The sequence below is a fragment of the Cebus imitator genome, unplaced genomic scaffold, assembly GCF_001604975.1.
Source record: "Cebus imitator isolate Cc_AM_T3 unplaced genomic scaffold, Cebus_imitator-1.0 Scaffold5, whole genome shotgun sequence".
NCBI lineage: Eukaryota > Metazoa > Chordata > Mammalia > Primates > Cebidae > Cebus > Cebus imitator.
This window is the reverse complement of record NW_016107320.1, coordinates 13,755,233-13,770,372: the sequence shown is the minus strand read 5'-3', so window position 1 is coordinate 13,770,372 and position 15,140 is coordinate 13,755,233. Positions and strand designations below refer to the sequence as shown.

Sequence of the window (15,140 nt, the reverse complement as noted above, 5' to 3'; positions counted from 1 at the left end):
TATCAAAATTTCTTGGATGAATTAAGAGGAAAATTGATAACAATAAAATGCCTATATCAGAAAAGAAAAAGGTCTCACATCAATGATCTCATTTTCCACCTTAAGAAACTAGAAAAAAGAACAAATGAAATACAAAGTAAGCAACTAATAGAAAATATATACAAAGTACATATTTAAGAAAGAACTTGAATACTTGAATCAGTGACATGTAAAGAATTTTCAAAACTCATTAAAACAACCCAATTAAAAACTGGAAAAAAAGACTCAGACACATAACCAAAGAAGATATGTAGATGGCAAATAAATACAAGAAGAGATTCTCAACATCATTAGCAATTAGAGATATGCAAATTAAAACCACAATGAAATACCACTACATACCTACTGGAGTGGATAACATTAAAAAGACTGACAATAACAAGTGTTAGAGAGGATGTAGGGAAATTGGAGCTCTCATATACAGCTAGTGAGGATGTAAAATGGTATAGCCACATTGCATAACAGTTTGGCAGTTCCTTTAAAAGCTTAACATACACCTATTATATGACTAGTCATTCCCAAGAGAAATAAAGCGTATGATCTCACCAGAAAGATACGGTAAACTGGGAGTTCATGGTCAGGGAATTTTAAAAGGCAAATCAGTAATTAGTATAGTAATTAGTGCTAACAGTACTAGAAAAGCAATAGAAGGGGATGATAATTCATATTTAGGCAGCCAGGGGAAACTTCCTTTAGAAACTGACATATAATCTGAAGCCTAAATAGCAATTAGCCAACTGCCAACAATGTGAAAATAATATGGTATGAAAGCCCAGAGGTAAAAGATAGTAGACTATTAGACGAAATCAAAGAAGTTACAATATGTCTTTAGCACACTGAGATGAGGCTGGAAAGGTAAGAGAGGGGCAAGTCATGCAGGGCATTTAAGCCATGTTAAGGAGTTGTGGACTTCATTCTAAAAGCAATGCAGATGCACTGAATTAAAGCAAGATGCTGACATAATCAAAACTGAATTCTGGAAACACTAAACTCTGTAATGTAGAGTGAAACATGGATTACAGGAAGCAAGATGAAAAATAGGGAGCCTACATAAGAGGCTATGATGTATGTTCAGGCAAGAAATTGAAAGTAATAAATGGGGATGAGAAAAATGGAAACATTCACAAGGAATTTAGGAGGCTGAATCAACATCATTAAATGTATAACTGATGTGGGAAGTGAGGGAGAGGTACGAGGATGCCCATTTTATGCCTTGGGCCACTGGGAGATCACACTAATTTTCTTCTATATTACTTGCCATTGTATGTAGGTCCACTGTCCATACTTCCTCCGTATCCTTTAGTCTCACAATTTGGGGGAGCCCAGCCATTTTCACAGTGACAATTCTTATTGCTATTACATACCTTCAAAACAATCAAAATACCACTTTTGTTAATTGTGAATGTTGCTCTGTATCGTCAACTCAAGAATGGAAACCAAGAGAAAGGACTAAATTCATATAAACTTACTGACACTGTTTAAAAATAAAAAATGTATCAGGAATCTAAATTCCCCAACATCTGAAAATCCTGAGAATTCTCAACTAGTCCTCTCTGAGATTTCTTATTATTTAGCACTACTTTCATGAACAAACCAAAAGGAAACATTACCTACCCCACGTCCATGACACTTTTTCTGGACATCACAGTCATAATTCAGAACAGAAGCATCTACACACTGGAAGTTTCTACAGATCTAGGGGGGAAAAAAATGAACAAAAGGAAGATTGAGCACATTAATTAAAAAGTACCCAGAAAAAAGACCTGGGTACAGATTATTTCATTGCAGAATTCTTTCAAACTTCCAAGGAACCACTAATTCCCATATTATATTTTTGAAAATGCAGAAAAATAAGTGACATTAACTAATTGACATAAAATTAATTATCAAAAAACACAAAGATGACATAAAGACCAAAAACAAAGATAAAACTATTATCTATCCTTCTATGTGATATAGATATGACAATCCTAAATAAAATATTACCAAATGGACTTTTTCAAATCAAAAGTAACCAGATAGAGGACAGGTGAAGTGGCTCACACCTGTAATCCAAGCACTTTGGGAGGCCGAGGCGGGCAGATCACCTGAGGTCAGGAGTTTGAGACCAGCCTGACCAACATGCTGAAACCCCGTCTCTACTAAAAATACAAAACTAGCTGGGTGTGGTGGCACATGCCTGCAATCCCAGCTACTTGGGAGGCTGAGGCAGGAGAATCGCTTGAACCCAGGAGGCAGAGGTTGCGATCAGCCAAGATTGCACCATTACACTCCAGACTGGGAAACAAGAGTGAAATCCAACTCAAAAAAAAAAAAAAGTAACCAGATAGAATTAACCCCAGGACTATAAGGAAGATTCAAGGATAGAAGATCTATTGCTGCAAGACATCTATAAAGTGTTGTTACTACGACAGACATCGAAAGGATAACTGATAATATATAAAACTCATTTTAATTTTTAAAATTCTTTCAAAAAGAAAAGGATACTTTGTTGACAAGATAAAACCTGTTTTCCAGTACCATGATTAGATATTTCTATTAAAAGCACTATTGAAAATAAGTCCTTATAACATTACATGGTTCAAGAAATTCTAGTTCATATGGTGAGATATGAAACAGAAATGAATCCTAAATACTGAGAAAGAAAAAAAAATTACCTCAGAAAAAATATTAACCTAAGATCTAAAGGAATCAGCTAAAAACATTTTAGAAATTTTTTAATTGGCATCTTTGTGAAAACTGCTCTTTTGTGATATTAGAAAAAAAAAAGGAGACTAACATTTTAAAAGACTGTTGAGTGCTATTTTAAAATTTGATTAAGCAACAAGCCTAATAAATCTTGTATACAGGATCAGAATATTTAAATGTGCAAATGAAATAAAGAACAATTAGAAAACAAACATACAATGAAATATCAAGATAGCCTTACCACTCTAAAAAATATATAGGTTTGAACAGAACTGTACTTTTAAAGTCAGAAGATCTCCAAACACTGTTTCCTCCAATTTTCCATTAATTTTTAAATAGGACATATATATACTTATATGATTAAAAATTCCAAAATTACAGCTACAGTGAGTCATCTGTCCTCTAGCCATGCACAACTCCTGAATAAAGATTTCCAAATGCTTTTTTTCTTACATCTTTAAGTCTTTAGAGGAGATATTTACCAAGAGTTTCCCTACGAGTTAAAAGATTTTCTTTTCAGTAATTGATTCAGAGTGGACATCTGAAGCATTAAATAAGATTAAATGTGTTAATAAATGGCAGATTTACTTTAAGGAGCAAGAAAATTCCAAGTCCTTGAGAGAAAGGGTGTTCTGATTGGAAGTGTTTACCTGTGGAATGGGAAAAGCCAAACTGAAAGGAATACACTCAACAACTTTCACAGTGGGGACTGGGCGCAGTGGCTTCTCCCAGCACTTTGGGAGGCCGAGGAAGGTGAATCACTTAAGGCCAGGAGTTTAAGACCACCTTGATCAACATGGTGAAACCCCATCTCCACTAAAAATAAAAATTAGCCAGGCACGGTGGTACACACCTGTAGTCCCAGCTACTTGGGAGGTGGGAGAATCGCTTAAACCGAGGAGGCAGAGGTTGCAGTGAGCCAAGATCATACCACTGCACTCCAGCCTGGGCAAAAGAGCGAGATGCTGCCTCAAAAAAAAAAGCCCATCCTCTCACACACTACCACCACGCCCCTATGATCCACACATCAAGCAGAGCAAAGTTGACTATAGGACTTCCGGTTTACTGATTTCTGGATGCAAGTGGGGAGCAAAATTGAACTACCTGGGACAATAAAAATGCAAGTGAGGAGTTCTTCTTTTCCACTTTTTCCCCCACCCCATGTTTAGCTTGTCCTAGAAATAAATGTTGAATAAATGTGTAAATAATACAGATCTGAAGTAGTACTAAGTTGTCAGCCTGCTCAAACTGTCCGCAGTCTAGGCTTTGGTACATAGCAGAAGGGATAGAATCCTAGCTGCCTTGTGAAAATTCAGGTGTTAAATGTCATAGACTAAACTGACAGTTACAAAGTTACAGATGTACAGAATGCATGGCATATGGTTTTAATGGGGTGTCAGTTTGGGTCAAGGTGTATCAGTCTAGGTACATACATCAACCACTTGCTATCCTTTCTTGCACGTAAATATGGTTGACAAAGCTAGAAAATTATGCAGTTAGCAATAAAACGCAGAAAGACAAAACGTCTTCAAAATACACCAATATATGTCAAATAACAACTTGGAATTTAAAGCCAATAATTTTCCTACCAAATCAAAACTGGGACATGGGGGTTTGGAAGTAACAGTGGTATAGCTTACACAGACACAATCAGTAGATACTATTTGTATTCATTACATCTTTGAGAAAAATATATTAATGTGTTTTTCTTAAGTAAACAAGCAGAATAGATATATAACTAACAAAGTGCACACACACACACTCCCTACACAGATAAATAATTTGTGTAATACTGCGAGAGGAAGATAAAATAGAAAATATCAAGAAAATAATTTATATATATATATATATATATATTTGCACTTTAGGTTCTGGGGTACGTGTGCAGAACATGCAGGATTGTTGCATAGGTACCTACATGGCAATGCGGTTTGCTGCCTCCATCCCACCATCACCTGTATCTGGCATTTCTCCCCATGTTACCCCTCCAAAGAAAATAATGTAACATCAGCAATAAGATCGGAGAAATAGGATGAAACGTTAATAAATTGTGCCAATAAAAGCCAGATATTTACATTACGCTGAGATACAAAAAGCCTTTTAAACATGACATGAAACCAAGACAAACAGATAAGACTGGTAAATTTCATGATATTTTAAGGCTGGGCGCCAGGGCTCACACTTGTAATCCCAACACTTTGGGAGGTCGAGGCAGGCAGATCACTTGAGGTTAGGAATTCAAGACAAGCCTGGCCGACATGGTGAAACCCCGTTTCTACTAAAAATACACAAATTAGCAAAAATGGTGGCAGACACCTGTAATCCCAACTACTGGGGAGGCTGAGGCATGAGAATCTCATGAGCCTGGGAGGTGGAGGTTGCACCAAGACTGCACCACTGCACTCCAGCCTGGGTGACAGAGGCCCAAAAAAAAAAAAAAATCATTCTATTCTAAAATAGGCTTATGTCAAATTGTAGATCATATTTACACAGATATAACTGTTAATATTCTTTACATATGAGAAGCCTTAAAAAATAAAATGACAACCTAACAGTAAAACAAATATGAACTTCTCAGAAAAAAAATATGGATCTAATAAAGATATGAAAAGATGCCCACCCAGGTACAGTGGCCCACACCTGTAATCCCAGCACTTTGGGAGGCTAAGGAGGGAGGATTGCTTGAGCCTAGGAGTTCAACACCAGCCTGGGCAAAAATAGCAAGATCCTGTCTCTACAGAAAATTTTTAAAAAATTAGCCAGGCATGTTGGTCACACCTGTAGTCCCAGCTAGTAGGAAATTGAGGTGGGAGGATCACTTGAGTCTGGGAGGTCAATGCTGCAGTGAGCCATAATCATACCACTGCACTCTAGCCTGAGCAACACAGCAAGACTCTTGTCAAAAAAAAAAAAAAAAAAAAAAAAAAAAAAAAAAAAAAAAAAAAAAAAAAAAAAAAGATGCCCAAGCAGGAAAACACAAACTAAAACAATAATGAGGGTTTTTCTTTTTTTTTCATTTCAGGATGCCAAGAATGTAGAAAGATATAAGACACCGTGACAAACAATTAATTGTTATCACCTTATTCAAAGGGAAATTGCACTTTCTATAAAAAATTTAAAAGTGTATCTCTTAATTTTAAAAGTCTACTCCTAAAAATCTATCCTACATAAATACTCACAAAAGTGGATGAGATTAATACACCCATTTAATCTAGATTAATCTCATTTAGAGATTAGAAAAGTGTTCAGCACCAGTTAAATAAACTGTAAACAATAAAAATGTCCATACTGTGGCTAAATAATTGGTCTATCTATAATGGAATAAAGTAGATTTTTATATAAATACCTGAAGGATCTCTGCCCTGTGCTGCTGAATAAACACATTTCAGAATATTATTTAACATCTAATCCTTTTGTTTGTTTTCAGACAGGGATTCCGTCTGTCACCCAACCTAGAGGTAGAGTGGTGCCATCACAGCTCACTGCACCCTCAAACTCCTGGGCTCAAGCAAACCTTCTGCCTCACCTCCTGAGTACCTAGGACTACAGTTGTGCGCCACCACACCTGGCTAATTTTTTAAAAAGTGTTTTGTAGAGATGGCATCTCACTATGTTGCCCAGGCTGATCTCGAGCTCCTGGCCTCAAGTGATCCCCCACCTTGGCCTCCAGAAGAGCCTAGATTACAGGCCAGATCCACTATAGCCAGCCTCATTTTTCATTTCTTAAAGTGCCAGAGGGCAGGGGAGTATATACATTTGTAAATACCCAGAGACAGAATTGCACAGATACACAACAGTGTTAATAGTAGTTATCCCTATGAAATAAGTCTGAAAAGAAGAGGAATGAGTGTAATATCAGCAGGAGACTTTTGTATGTATGCATGTATGTATGTATTTAGAGATGGAGTTTTAGCTATGTTGCCCAAGCAGTGGCGTGATCTCAGCTCACTGCAACCTCCGCCTTCTGGGTTCAAGCAATTCTGCTGCCTCAGCCTCCCAGGCATGTGTAGCCTGGGATTACAGGCATGTGCCATCATGACCAGCTAACTTTTGTATTTTTAGTATAGATGGGGTTTTACTGTTGGCCAGGCTGGTCTCAAACTCCTGACCTCAGGTGATCTGCCCGCCTGAGACTCTCAAAGTGCTGGGATTACAACAGTGAGCTACTACACCCAGTCAAGGCATTTATTTTTTTACACATTATGTTTTAATGTTTTAATAATAAAAATGTGATATTCCCATGCTCTTTTAAAAAACTGTTTCCAAAGGAAGAAAAAACTTAGATTGGGGTATAAAATAAAGTCTATTTTATTCACAAGACAAATATTTAAAACAAGACATTAAAAAGAGTTGAGCAAAAAATCTATTAGGCAAAACTAAATATAAAGAAAATTTGGTGATAATATTAACTAAGGCAAATTTTAAGACAAAAACATTAAAATAAAGCAAAGGGGCATCTTAAATTAATAAAAGATACAATCCACAACTAAAATGTAACAGTCAAAAAACTGCAAACATAGCATCAACATTCTTAGTGTAAAAAATCTTTAACATGCTCATGATTAGGAAGAATCAATATCATGAAAATGGCCATACTGCCCAAAGTAATTTACAGAGTCAATGCTATCCCCATTAAGCTACCATAGACCTTCTTCACAGAACTGGAAAAAAAACACCTTAAATTTCATATGGAACCAAAAAAGAGCCCACATAGCCAAGACAATCAACCCTAAGCAAAAAGAACAAAGCTGGAGGCATCACACTACCTGACTTCAAACTACACTAAAACGCTACAGTAATCAAAACAACATGGTACTGGTACCAAAACAGAGATATACACTAATGGAACATAACAGAGTCCTTGGAATTAATGCCACGCATCTACAACCATCTGATTTTTGACAAAACTGACAAAAACAAGCAATGGGGAAAGGACTCCCTGTTTAATAAATGGTGTGGGAAAACTGGCTAGCCATGTGCAAAAAGTTGAAACTGGACCCCTTCCTCACACCTTATACAAAAATTAACTCCAGATGGATTAAAGATTTAAACACAAGAACACCATAAAAACCCTAGAAGAAAACCTAGGCAATACCATTCAAGACATGGCCATAGGCAAGGACTTCATGACTAAAACACCAAAAGCAATGGCAACAAAAACTGTAAGGAAAAATGAAAATAGTTGCTGAAAGACTTTTTTGAGACAGAGTCTCACTCTTGTCACCCAGGCTAGAGTGCAATGGCATGATCTCGGCTCACTGCAACCTCCACCTCCTGGGATCCAGCGATTCTCCTGCCTCAGCCTCCTGAGTAGCTGGGATTACAGGTGCCCACCACCACACTTGGCTAATTTTTGTATTTTAGTAGAGATGGGATTTCACCATGCTGGCCAGGCTGGTCTAAAACTCCTGACCTCAGGTGATCCATCTGCCTCAGTTTCCTAAAGTGCTAGGATTACAGGAGTGAGCCACTGTGCCAGGCCAAGACTTTAACATTCTTTTCTCTAAATTTTTAACACATTAAGAACTATAAATAAGCATGTGAGAGACCTGAATATATACTGAAACACTACATGTTTGATAATTATATGTTCAGGTCATTTATCAAAAAATGAACAAATAAAATCAACTTAATAAACATGAATGTTTGATTTCAAACCGATATGAACACCTTATGGCTTTTTTTTTTTTTTGGATTTTTCATAGAGACAAGATTTCACCATGTTGTCCAGGATGGTCTCCATCTCTTGACCTCGTGATCCACCCACTTCAGCCTCCCAAAGTGCTGGGATTACAGGCGTGAGCTACCTCGCCCAGCCACCTGACCCTGACAGCTTTTAAAGGCAGCAATATATGCCTAATTTCCAAAGCAAAGAGTTATTTTCACAGTCACTAAATCTTCACAAAAATTTTATCTTCTCTTATGTTAACATTTTGGGAAGAAAAAAGGCAAACCAGGCAATTGGCATATTTGTCTACTACAGCAATATTTTCAGAGAAAATCTGATAACCTTGATAATACAGATTCTTAATAATCAAGCCTTCCAATAATCTGCATCACCAGCATCATGAATTCATCTCTCATTTATAGACTGCAGATTCACTCAGTCAATAAATGTCAATCAAGGTCTCATATTGCCACTGCTGTGCCATTCTCAATCAAGTTTACAGAACATTTCCAACATCTAAAGAATCAGGTACTGGGTGTCCTTTGATTTTTTCATTTAATTTTTAAAATTAAAATACGACATGCACATGGTTAAAAACTTTTTGGCCAGATGCAGTGACTCATACCCATAATTCCAGCACTTTGGGAGGCCTAGGTGGGTGGATCACTCAAGCCCATAGAGACCCAGGGCTAAAAATATTAGGCAGGCATAATGGTGCATGCCTGTGATCCCAGGTAATTGGGAGGCTGAGGTGGGAGTACTGCTTGAGCCCCGGAGTTCAAGGATGCAGTGAGCTATGAACCCACCACTGCACTCCAGTCTAGGCAACAGAATGAGACTTTGTCTCAGAAAAAAAATAAATAAATAAAATTGTGCTGAAAGACTGTCTGAACCACTTTTATCTAATCTGCCAGTCTAGAAGCCTAGAGGCAACTCTAGTTACTTCTGTTAATTAACTGGTCTTGGTTCTAATCATTAGTGCTACTATTGATTTTTCCCCTCTAATGTTTTGTTTTTTATTTTCATTTATTCACTTTCAACAATTTCAACTTTTATTTCAGATTCAGGGGATACATGGGTAGGTTTGTTACATGGGCATATCATGTGACACTGAGGTTTGGAATGTGAATGATCCCATCACTTGAATGGTGAGCATAGTAGCCAGTGGGTAGTGCCCTTACCCTCCCTTCTCTCTCCACCCTCTAGTATTCCCCAAGGCATCATTCCCATCTTTATGCCCAAGTGTACCCAATGTTTAGTTCCCACTTATGAGTGACAACATGCAGTATTTGGTTTTCTGTTACCATGTTAATTCTCCCAGGATAATGGCCTCCAGCTGCATCCATGTTGCTACAAAGAACATCATTTCACTCCTTTTTATGGCTGCATACTATACGACTTTATATAAGGGATTTGAGCATCCATGGATTTCGGCACCCTCAGGAGATCCTGAAACCAATCCCCTGCTGATGCTGAGGGATAACATGTAACCCTGGAAGGCTGTGTGCATTTCCAGTCACGTTAGGGACAAGACAAAGATGTATACTATCATCTTTATTATTTAAAGTTATTCTCAAAGTCTTATCATTGCAATTATACTAGTAAATAAATCCAAATAGCAAATATCAGGAAATCAACTTTTTATCACTGACAGATGATTACTGTTTACCCAGAAAATTCCAACGAAAATATGTAATAGTAAGAATATGGCCAGTAACAAAATAAATATATACAAATGAATTTTTTTCTAAACACCAATAACTAGTCAAAAATATAAACAAAATAGCTTTTCCCACCAATAAAAACCAATTCAAAAATATAACATAAATTAGAAAAATGAGACCTATTTATATTAAAAATAAAAAATATAAACTACCTAGGAATAAAACTAATGAAAAAAATACAAAGAACATTTATGACTAAATCTTTAAAAGAAGATCCTCAGAGAGATTTGTTAAAGGGTACAAAATTACAGCTAGTCAGGAGGGTAAGTTCCAGTGTTTTATACCACTGTAGGATGACTATGGTTAACAATAATATATTCGGTAGTTTCAAACAGCTAGAAGGGGGATATTGATTCCCAGCACCAAGAAATGATAAATGTTTGAAGTGATGGATGCCCTAATTATCCTGATTTGATCACTATACATTATATGTATCAAAACATCACTAGGTATATACAATTACTACACACCAATTAAAATTATCCACCTGGAATCCCTTGTTGGAAAAAAATAAAATGTAATTTTAAAAAAGAAGAACTCTCAAAATGGAGAGACATAGCATCTTCTCCTATAAAAGACTCAGTAAAGATGTCACTCTCCCCATAATAAATGTATAATTTTAACATCATCCCAACCAAAATTCCAAAATGCCTTGTTTTCTTTTTTGCACCTTGACAAAATAGACTCAAGCTCATCTGAGATGATAAATAAATAAAAATAGTCAAGGAAACTATGACAAAAGAGGGTGCATTTGTACTACCAGATATTAAAAATATATAATATAAAACCATCCAATCTAAAACAGGGCAGTACTGATACATAAGTAGATAGATCAATGGACCTGAAGAGAAGAACTAGAAATCAAGGCCAAGCATAGATAAAATGTAATAGGTAATTCAAGATAAAGGAGATTATAATTGAGGTTGTTAAGGCAAATAATCAACCATTCTGAAAAAAATGACAGAACTTAACATACAGTAATAATTTCTCAGTGAATAAATAAAAAAAGCATGTCAACTTAATATTAAATGGATACACAGAAATATTCTACTGAATTAGAGAGATAAATATTAAATTAAGAAATAAAAAAATACTAGAAAACAACGATTTGATACTATACTGAGAAAGGTCTCTCAAAAATATGTAAGTTGGAAACTATAAAGAAAAGAAATAACAGATTTCAGCATATCAAAATGTAAACATGACAAACTACTGAAAACAAAATGAAGAGGCAAGCAATAAGCTGGACAAAAATATTATCCACATATGATATATGACACTATATACAAGTTAAAGTTCTTTAAAACCAGTAAGAAAGACAAGCCAATTTTAAATGGACAAAGAACTAATCACAGAAGGAGGAATGACTTTATATAAACACAAAAAGTCAGTATCACTAATAATCAAGAAAGAGTAAAACAAACAGGAAAGCACTGAAAGCTTTAATATAATATTAGCCAACCTCCACCATGGTATGGCGAACTCAAAACACGTACACACAACTAGTTCGCAGCTAAACTAATACAAACTTTTCCAAAGATAAATTTGATAAAACTGTATCTAAAACCTTAGAAGTATACACACTACTGTAATAGTATAACCTCAAAAAATGATCAAGGATGTTCTGAAATTTTTATTTATAAAGTCATTTGTCCAACATCATTGTTTATAACACCTGAAACAATCAAGTTTATTTAGTTGCATGGACAGGCACAAAAATATATGGGTCTTCTTGTAAAGAGAAGTGAGAAACAGAAGTAGAACTGAAAACTTGGGAGAAACTGAAGTAATCTGAAGGTTCACCCATCCGTCTTTTTCATGGGCTAATCAGTCAATCATGTATTTTCCTTCTCCCTCACCTCTAACTGAGTTGGTTTCTTCAACTTACTCACAATCCTGCTCCCTCATATCTCTTGTATACGGCTTAAGGCTGCCACATCCCTTTCACCCTAGTTTCTACTTCATGGCATCTCCCAAAGAATTCTTACAGTTTCTGCCCACGCTCTTAATTACTTTCCTTAATTTTATATTCTCCAAAAAAGGGTATTGGCCCAGGGCATCTTTTCATATAAAACCACTGGTAATAAGTCGGGCTGACTGACTCTGGCCTTGTATCTAATCCAAACAGCAGAGGTCGGGTGATCAGGAACATGGGCAAGACAAACTCTGTGACACTTCTAGTACAGAGACACACACAGACACACCCCCCAAAATTCAGGACATCATCAAAGTATCCCAATAACAGCAAACTGGCTAATAAATTGTAGCATATCAGTAGGGAGGGAATCATGTACAGTATATTGCAAAGTGGAAAACATAGGTTATCTGACCCCAGTAAAGAAGTATGAAGGATAGAATTATAGTTCTCAATTTTCTTTTGGTGACTCTGTATTTTCTAAAATTTCTTTATGAATTTAGATTACTTTTACAATCAGAAAAGAGCAACCACTTACTAAATATAATTTTTTTTAACTTTTTTCATTTTACTTTGTAAATAAAAAATATTTTGATCACCTTTCCAGCACCACATTTTGTGCCTTCATTAACCATCCCAGGATCTGGAACATCTGATCCTAGCTGGAAATCCACACCCCAACATGTGGTGCCTCGACTAGGCGTTTGAATAATAGCAGGCACAATTCCAAACACAGGCATTTCTTGTACATTCTCACACTGAAGCTTTCCACACAAAGCATTCCTATAAAGAGAGAGAAATAACGCAACATAAAATGTATCCAGTATATATAACAAAAGAAAAAAAATTATATATTTGCATATGGACAGAGTTTGCTGCTACGGAGGGAATCTCAACAGAGAAAGTGTAGAAGAGCAACAGAGGTCAAAGTAGCTTTCTTTAAATATGGCAGAAAAGGGAAAAAAAGAGGTAAGTGGATGCTAAGATGCAAATAAGGGTACCAGGTGGTACTGATGCCTCTTCTTTTACCACACCTAGTCTTCTTCACTGTCTGTCTAGAGCTCAAAAGTATAACTAATAAAGTTGTTTCTAGGTATAATTTTATAAATTCTAATATACAGAAAATAACACAGCAATACCAAAATTCAATTGCATCTTCTTACAGAGTTATGATACAGAAGAAATTAGATTCTAAAATGCAAAATAACTAAGAAAGTATTCCACCCCTCTTTGCCTGTCTAACTCTTGGTTACTTATTTAAAGAGTCAATTCATCAACTCGTTAATTCATTAATTAAATGTCGGAACTCTAGGAAGGCTTCCCTGACCATAATCCTTATTGCTAAGGCTGTGTGAATTAAATGCCCTTCCTATATCCTTTCATAACACTCTAGGTATTTCCAACAACAACTCCTATGACGTTATACTGAGATTTCCTGTTTAATTGATTGTCCTCTGATCCAAGCACCTAATCTATATCTGAATCTTCTCTATTATATCACTTCCCAGTCATCATAGGATATTTTTCCCCAATATCTCTAATTTACACCCTCTTGAAACTGCTCATTCTAGCTACCATCACGTTTTTTCTTATCATGTTAAAATCTACCTTTGTATAACATTTCCTCATTAGTCCCAGATCTCCCCTCAAGAGACTACACAGGTATCTTTTCCTCTTTTCACACAGCAACTATTTTAGGACAATTATTATGCAGCTCCTAAATACTTACTTCACCAGGTCACTATCCTACAATCACTTTTCATGCAACAAGGACGCTCCCTCCTAAATATGTTCCAGTTTGCCTCACTGTCTCTTGAAGCATAGTGCTCAGAATGGAGCATGAAATTTCAGTGAGAGCCTGGTGAGCAAAGGAAAAAATGGCGCTCTTATTTATTCTAGATACTGTACTTCTATTGAGTTCAAGATTACAACTTTTATAACTACATTATATTATTGATGTCCTTGAATACATCACTAACTAAAACTCCTATTTAATTTTTGCATGTGCTATTAAGTCTTCATCTTCCCTTCATCCTACATTTAAGAGTTAATAATTTTGTCCTACCTTTACATTTATTCTTATGTCACCATTTATTTGCTAGCTGACCTGATAGAAGTTCTTAAATTTTCTGAGCTTCAGTTTCTTTGGCTGAAACAATGAGATAAATGATGTCTATTTCACATAATTGGCTGAAATTAGATATGAAAACCTCAGAAACAAAGTGTGGCATAAAGCAGACCTCAGTTAAAATCTGTTGGAGCCTACCAAAATTCACATTGCTATGATGCACTCATACGTAGGTTTGGTGATATATTAAAGATTAAAGGAGGTTTGGTGATGTATTTAAGAGCACAGAAAATACTCTTAGAATACAAAAAGCTGTTATAAATCATTAAGACAAAGAAAATCACTTCAACAGGAAAATTAGCAAAGATGTAAACAGGCAGCTCAAAAAATATGAAATGTAAACAGTCAACAAAACTAAGAAGAGATGTTCACTGCTGTATAATGCTAATAGAAAGAAAATTCAGTTACAACCCTAGTAAAATAATTGCTTCAGGCAAGGATCATCCATAAAGTGAAAAACACTGGTAGGGAACTGGATATTCACATGGCACAAAATCATCATTCCACATATTACCTGATAGCTGCAATTTTAAAAAGCGTAACTCCACAATAGCAAGATCTGGTCACTGCCACTTAGCATCGCTAATTTTAATAACACTTCCCAGCCCTAAGTGACTCCTTGATATAATGCATTGCTTATGAACATCCTCGCCAAAAATAATTAATCTGAATTCAGCTAAGATTTTGGGCTTAGGTCCAGGTGTGGTAGATCATGCCTGCAATCCCAGCACTTTGGAAGGCCAAGGTGAGCGGATCATTTGAGATCAGGAGTTCAAGACCAGTCTGGCCAACATGGTGAAACCCTATCGCTACTGAAAATACAAAAATTAGCCAGGCGTGGTGGCACACACCTGTGGTCCCAGCTAATCCAGAGGCTGAGGCACAAGGATCACTTGAATCTGGGAGGTGGAGGTTGCAGTGAGCTGAGATCACACCACTGCACTCCAGCCTGGGTGACAGAGTAAGGCTCTACTCAAA

At 36.2% G+C, this 15,140-nt stretch overlaps 1 protein-coding gene across 1 annotated transcript in view; it reads right to left on the bottom strand.

Annotated features, from left to right (window-relative positions):
• The window catches only part of ADAM9 (ADAM metallopeptidase domain 9), a 118,273-nt gene that overhangs the window by 29,700 nt on the left and 73,433 nt on the right, over window positions 1-15,140 (bottom strand). Inside the window, 3 exon segments of the mRNA XM_037741412.1 lie at window positions 1,298-1,403; window positions 1,654-1,734; window positions 12,634-12,817. Coding sequence (XP_037597340.1) covers window positions 1,298-1,403; window positions 1,654-1,734; window positions 12,634-12,817 — 371 coding nt within the window.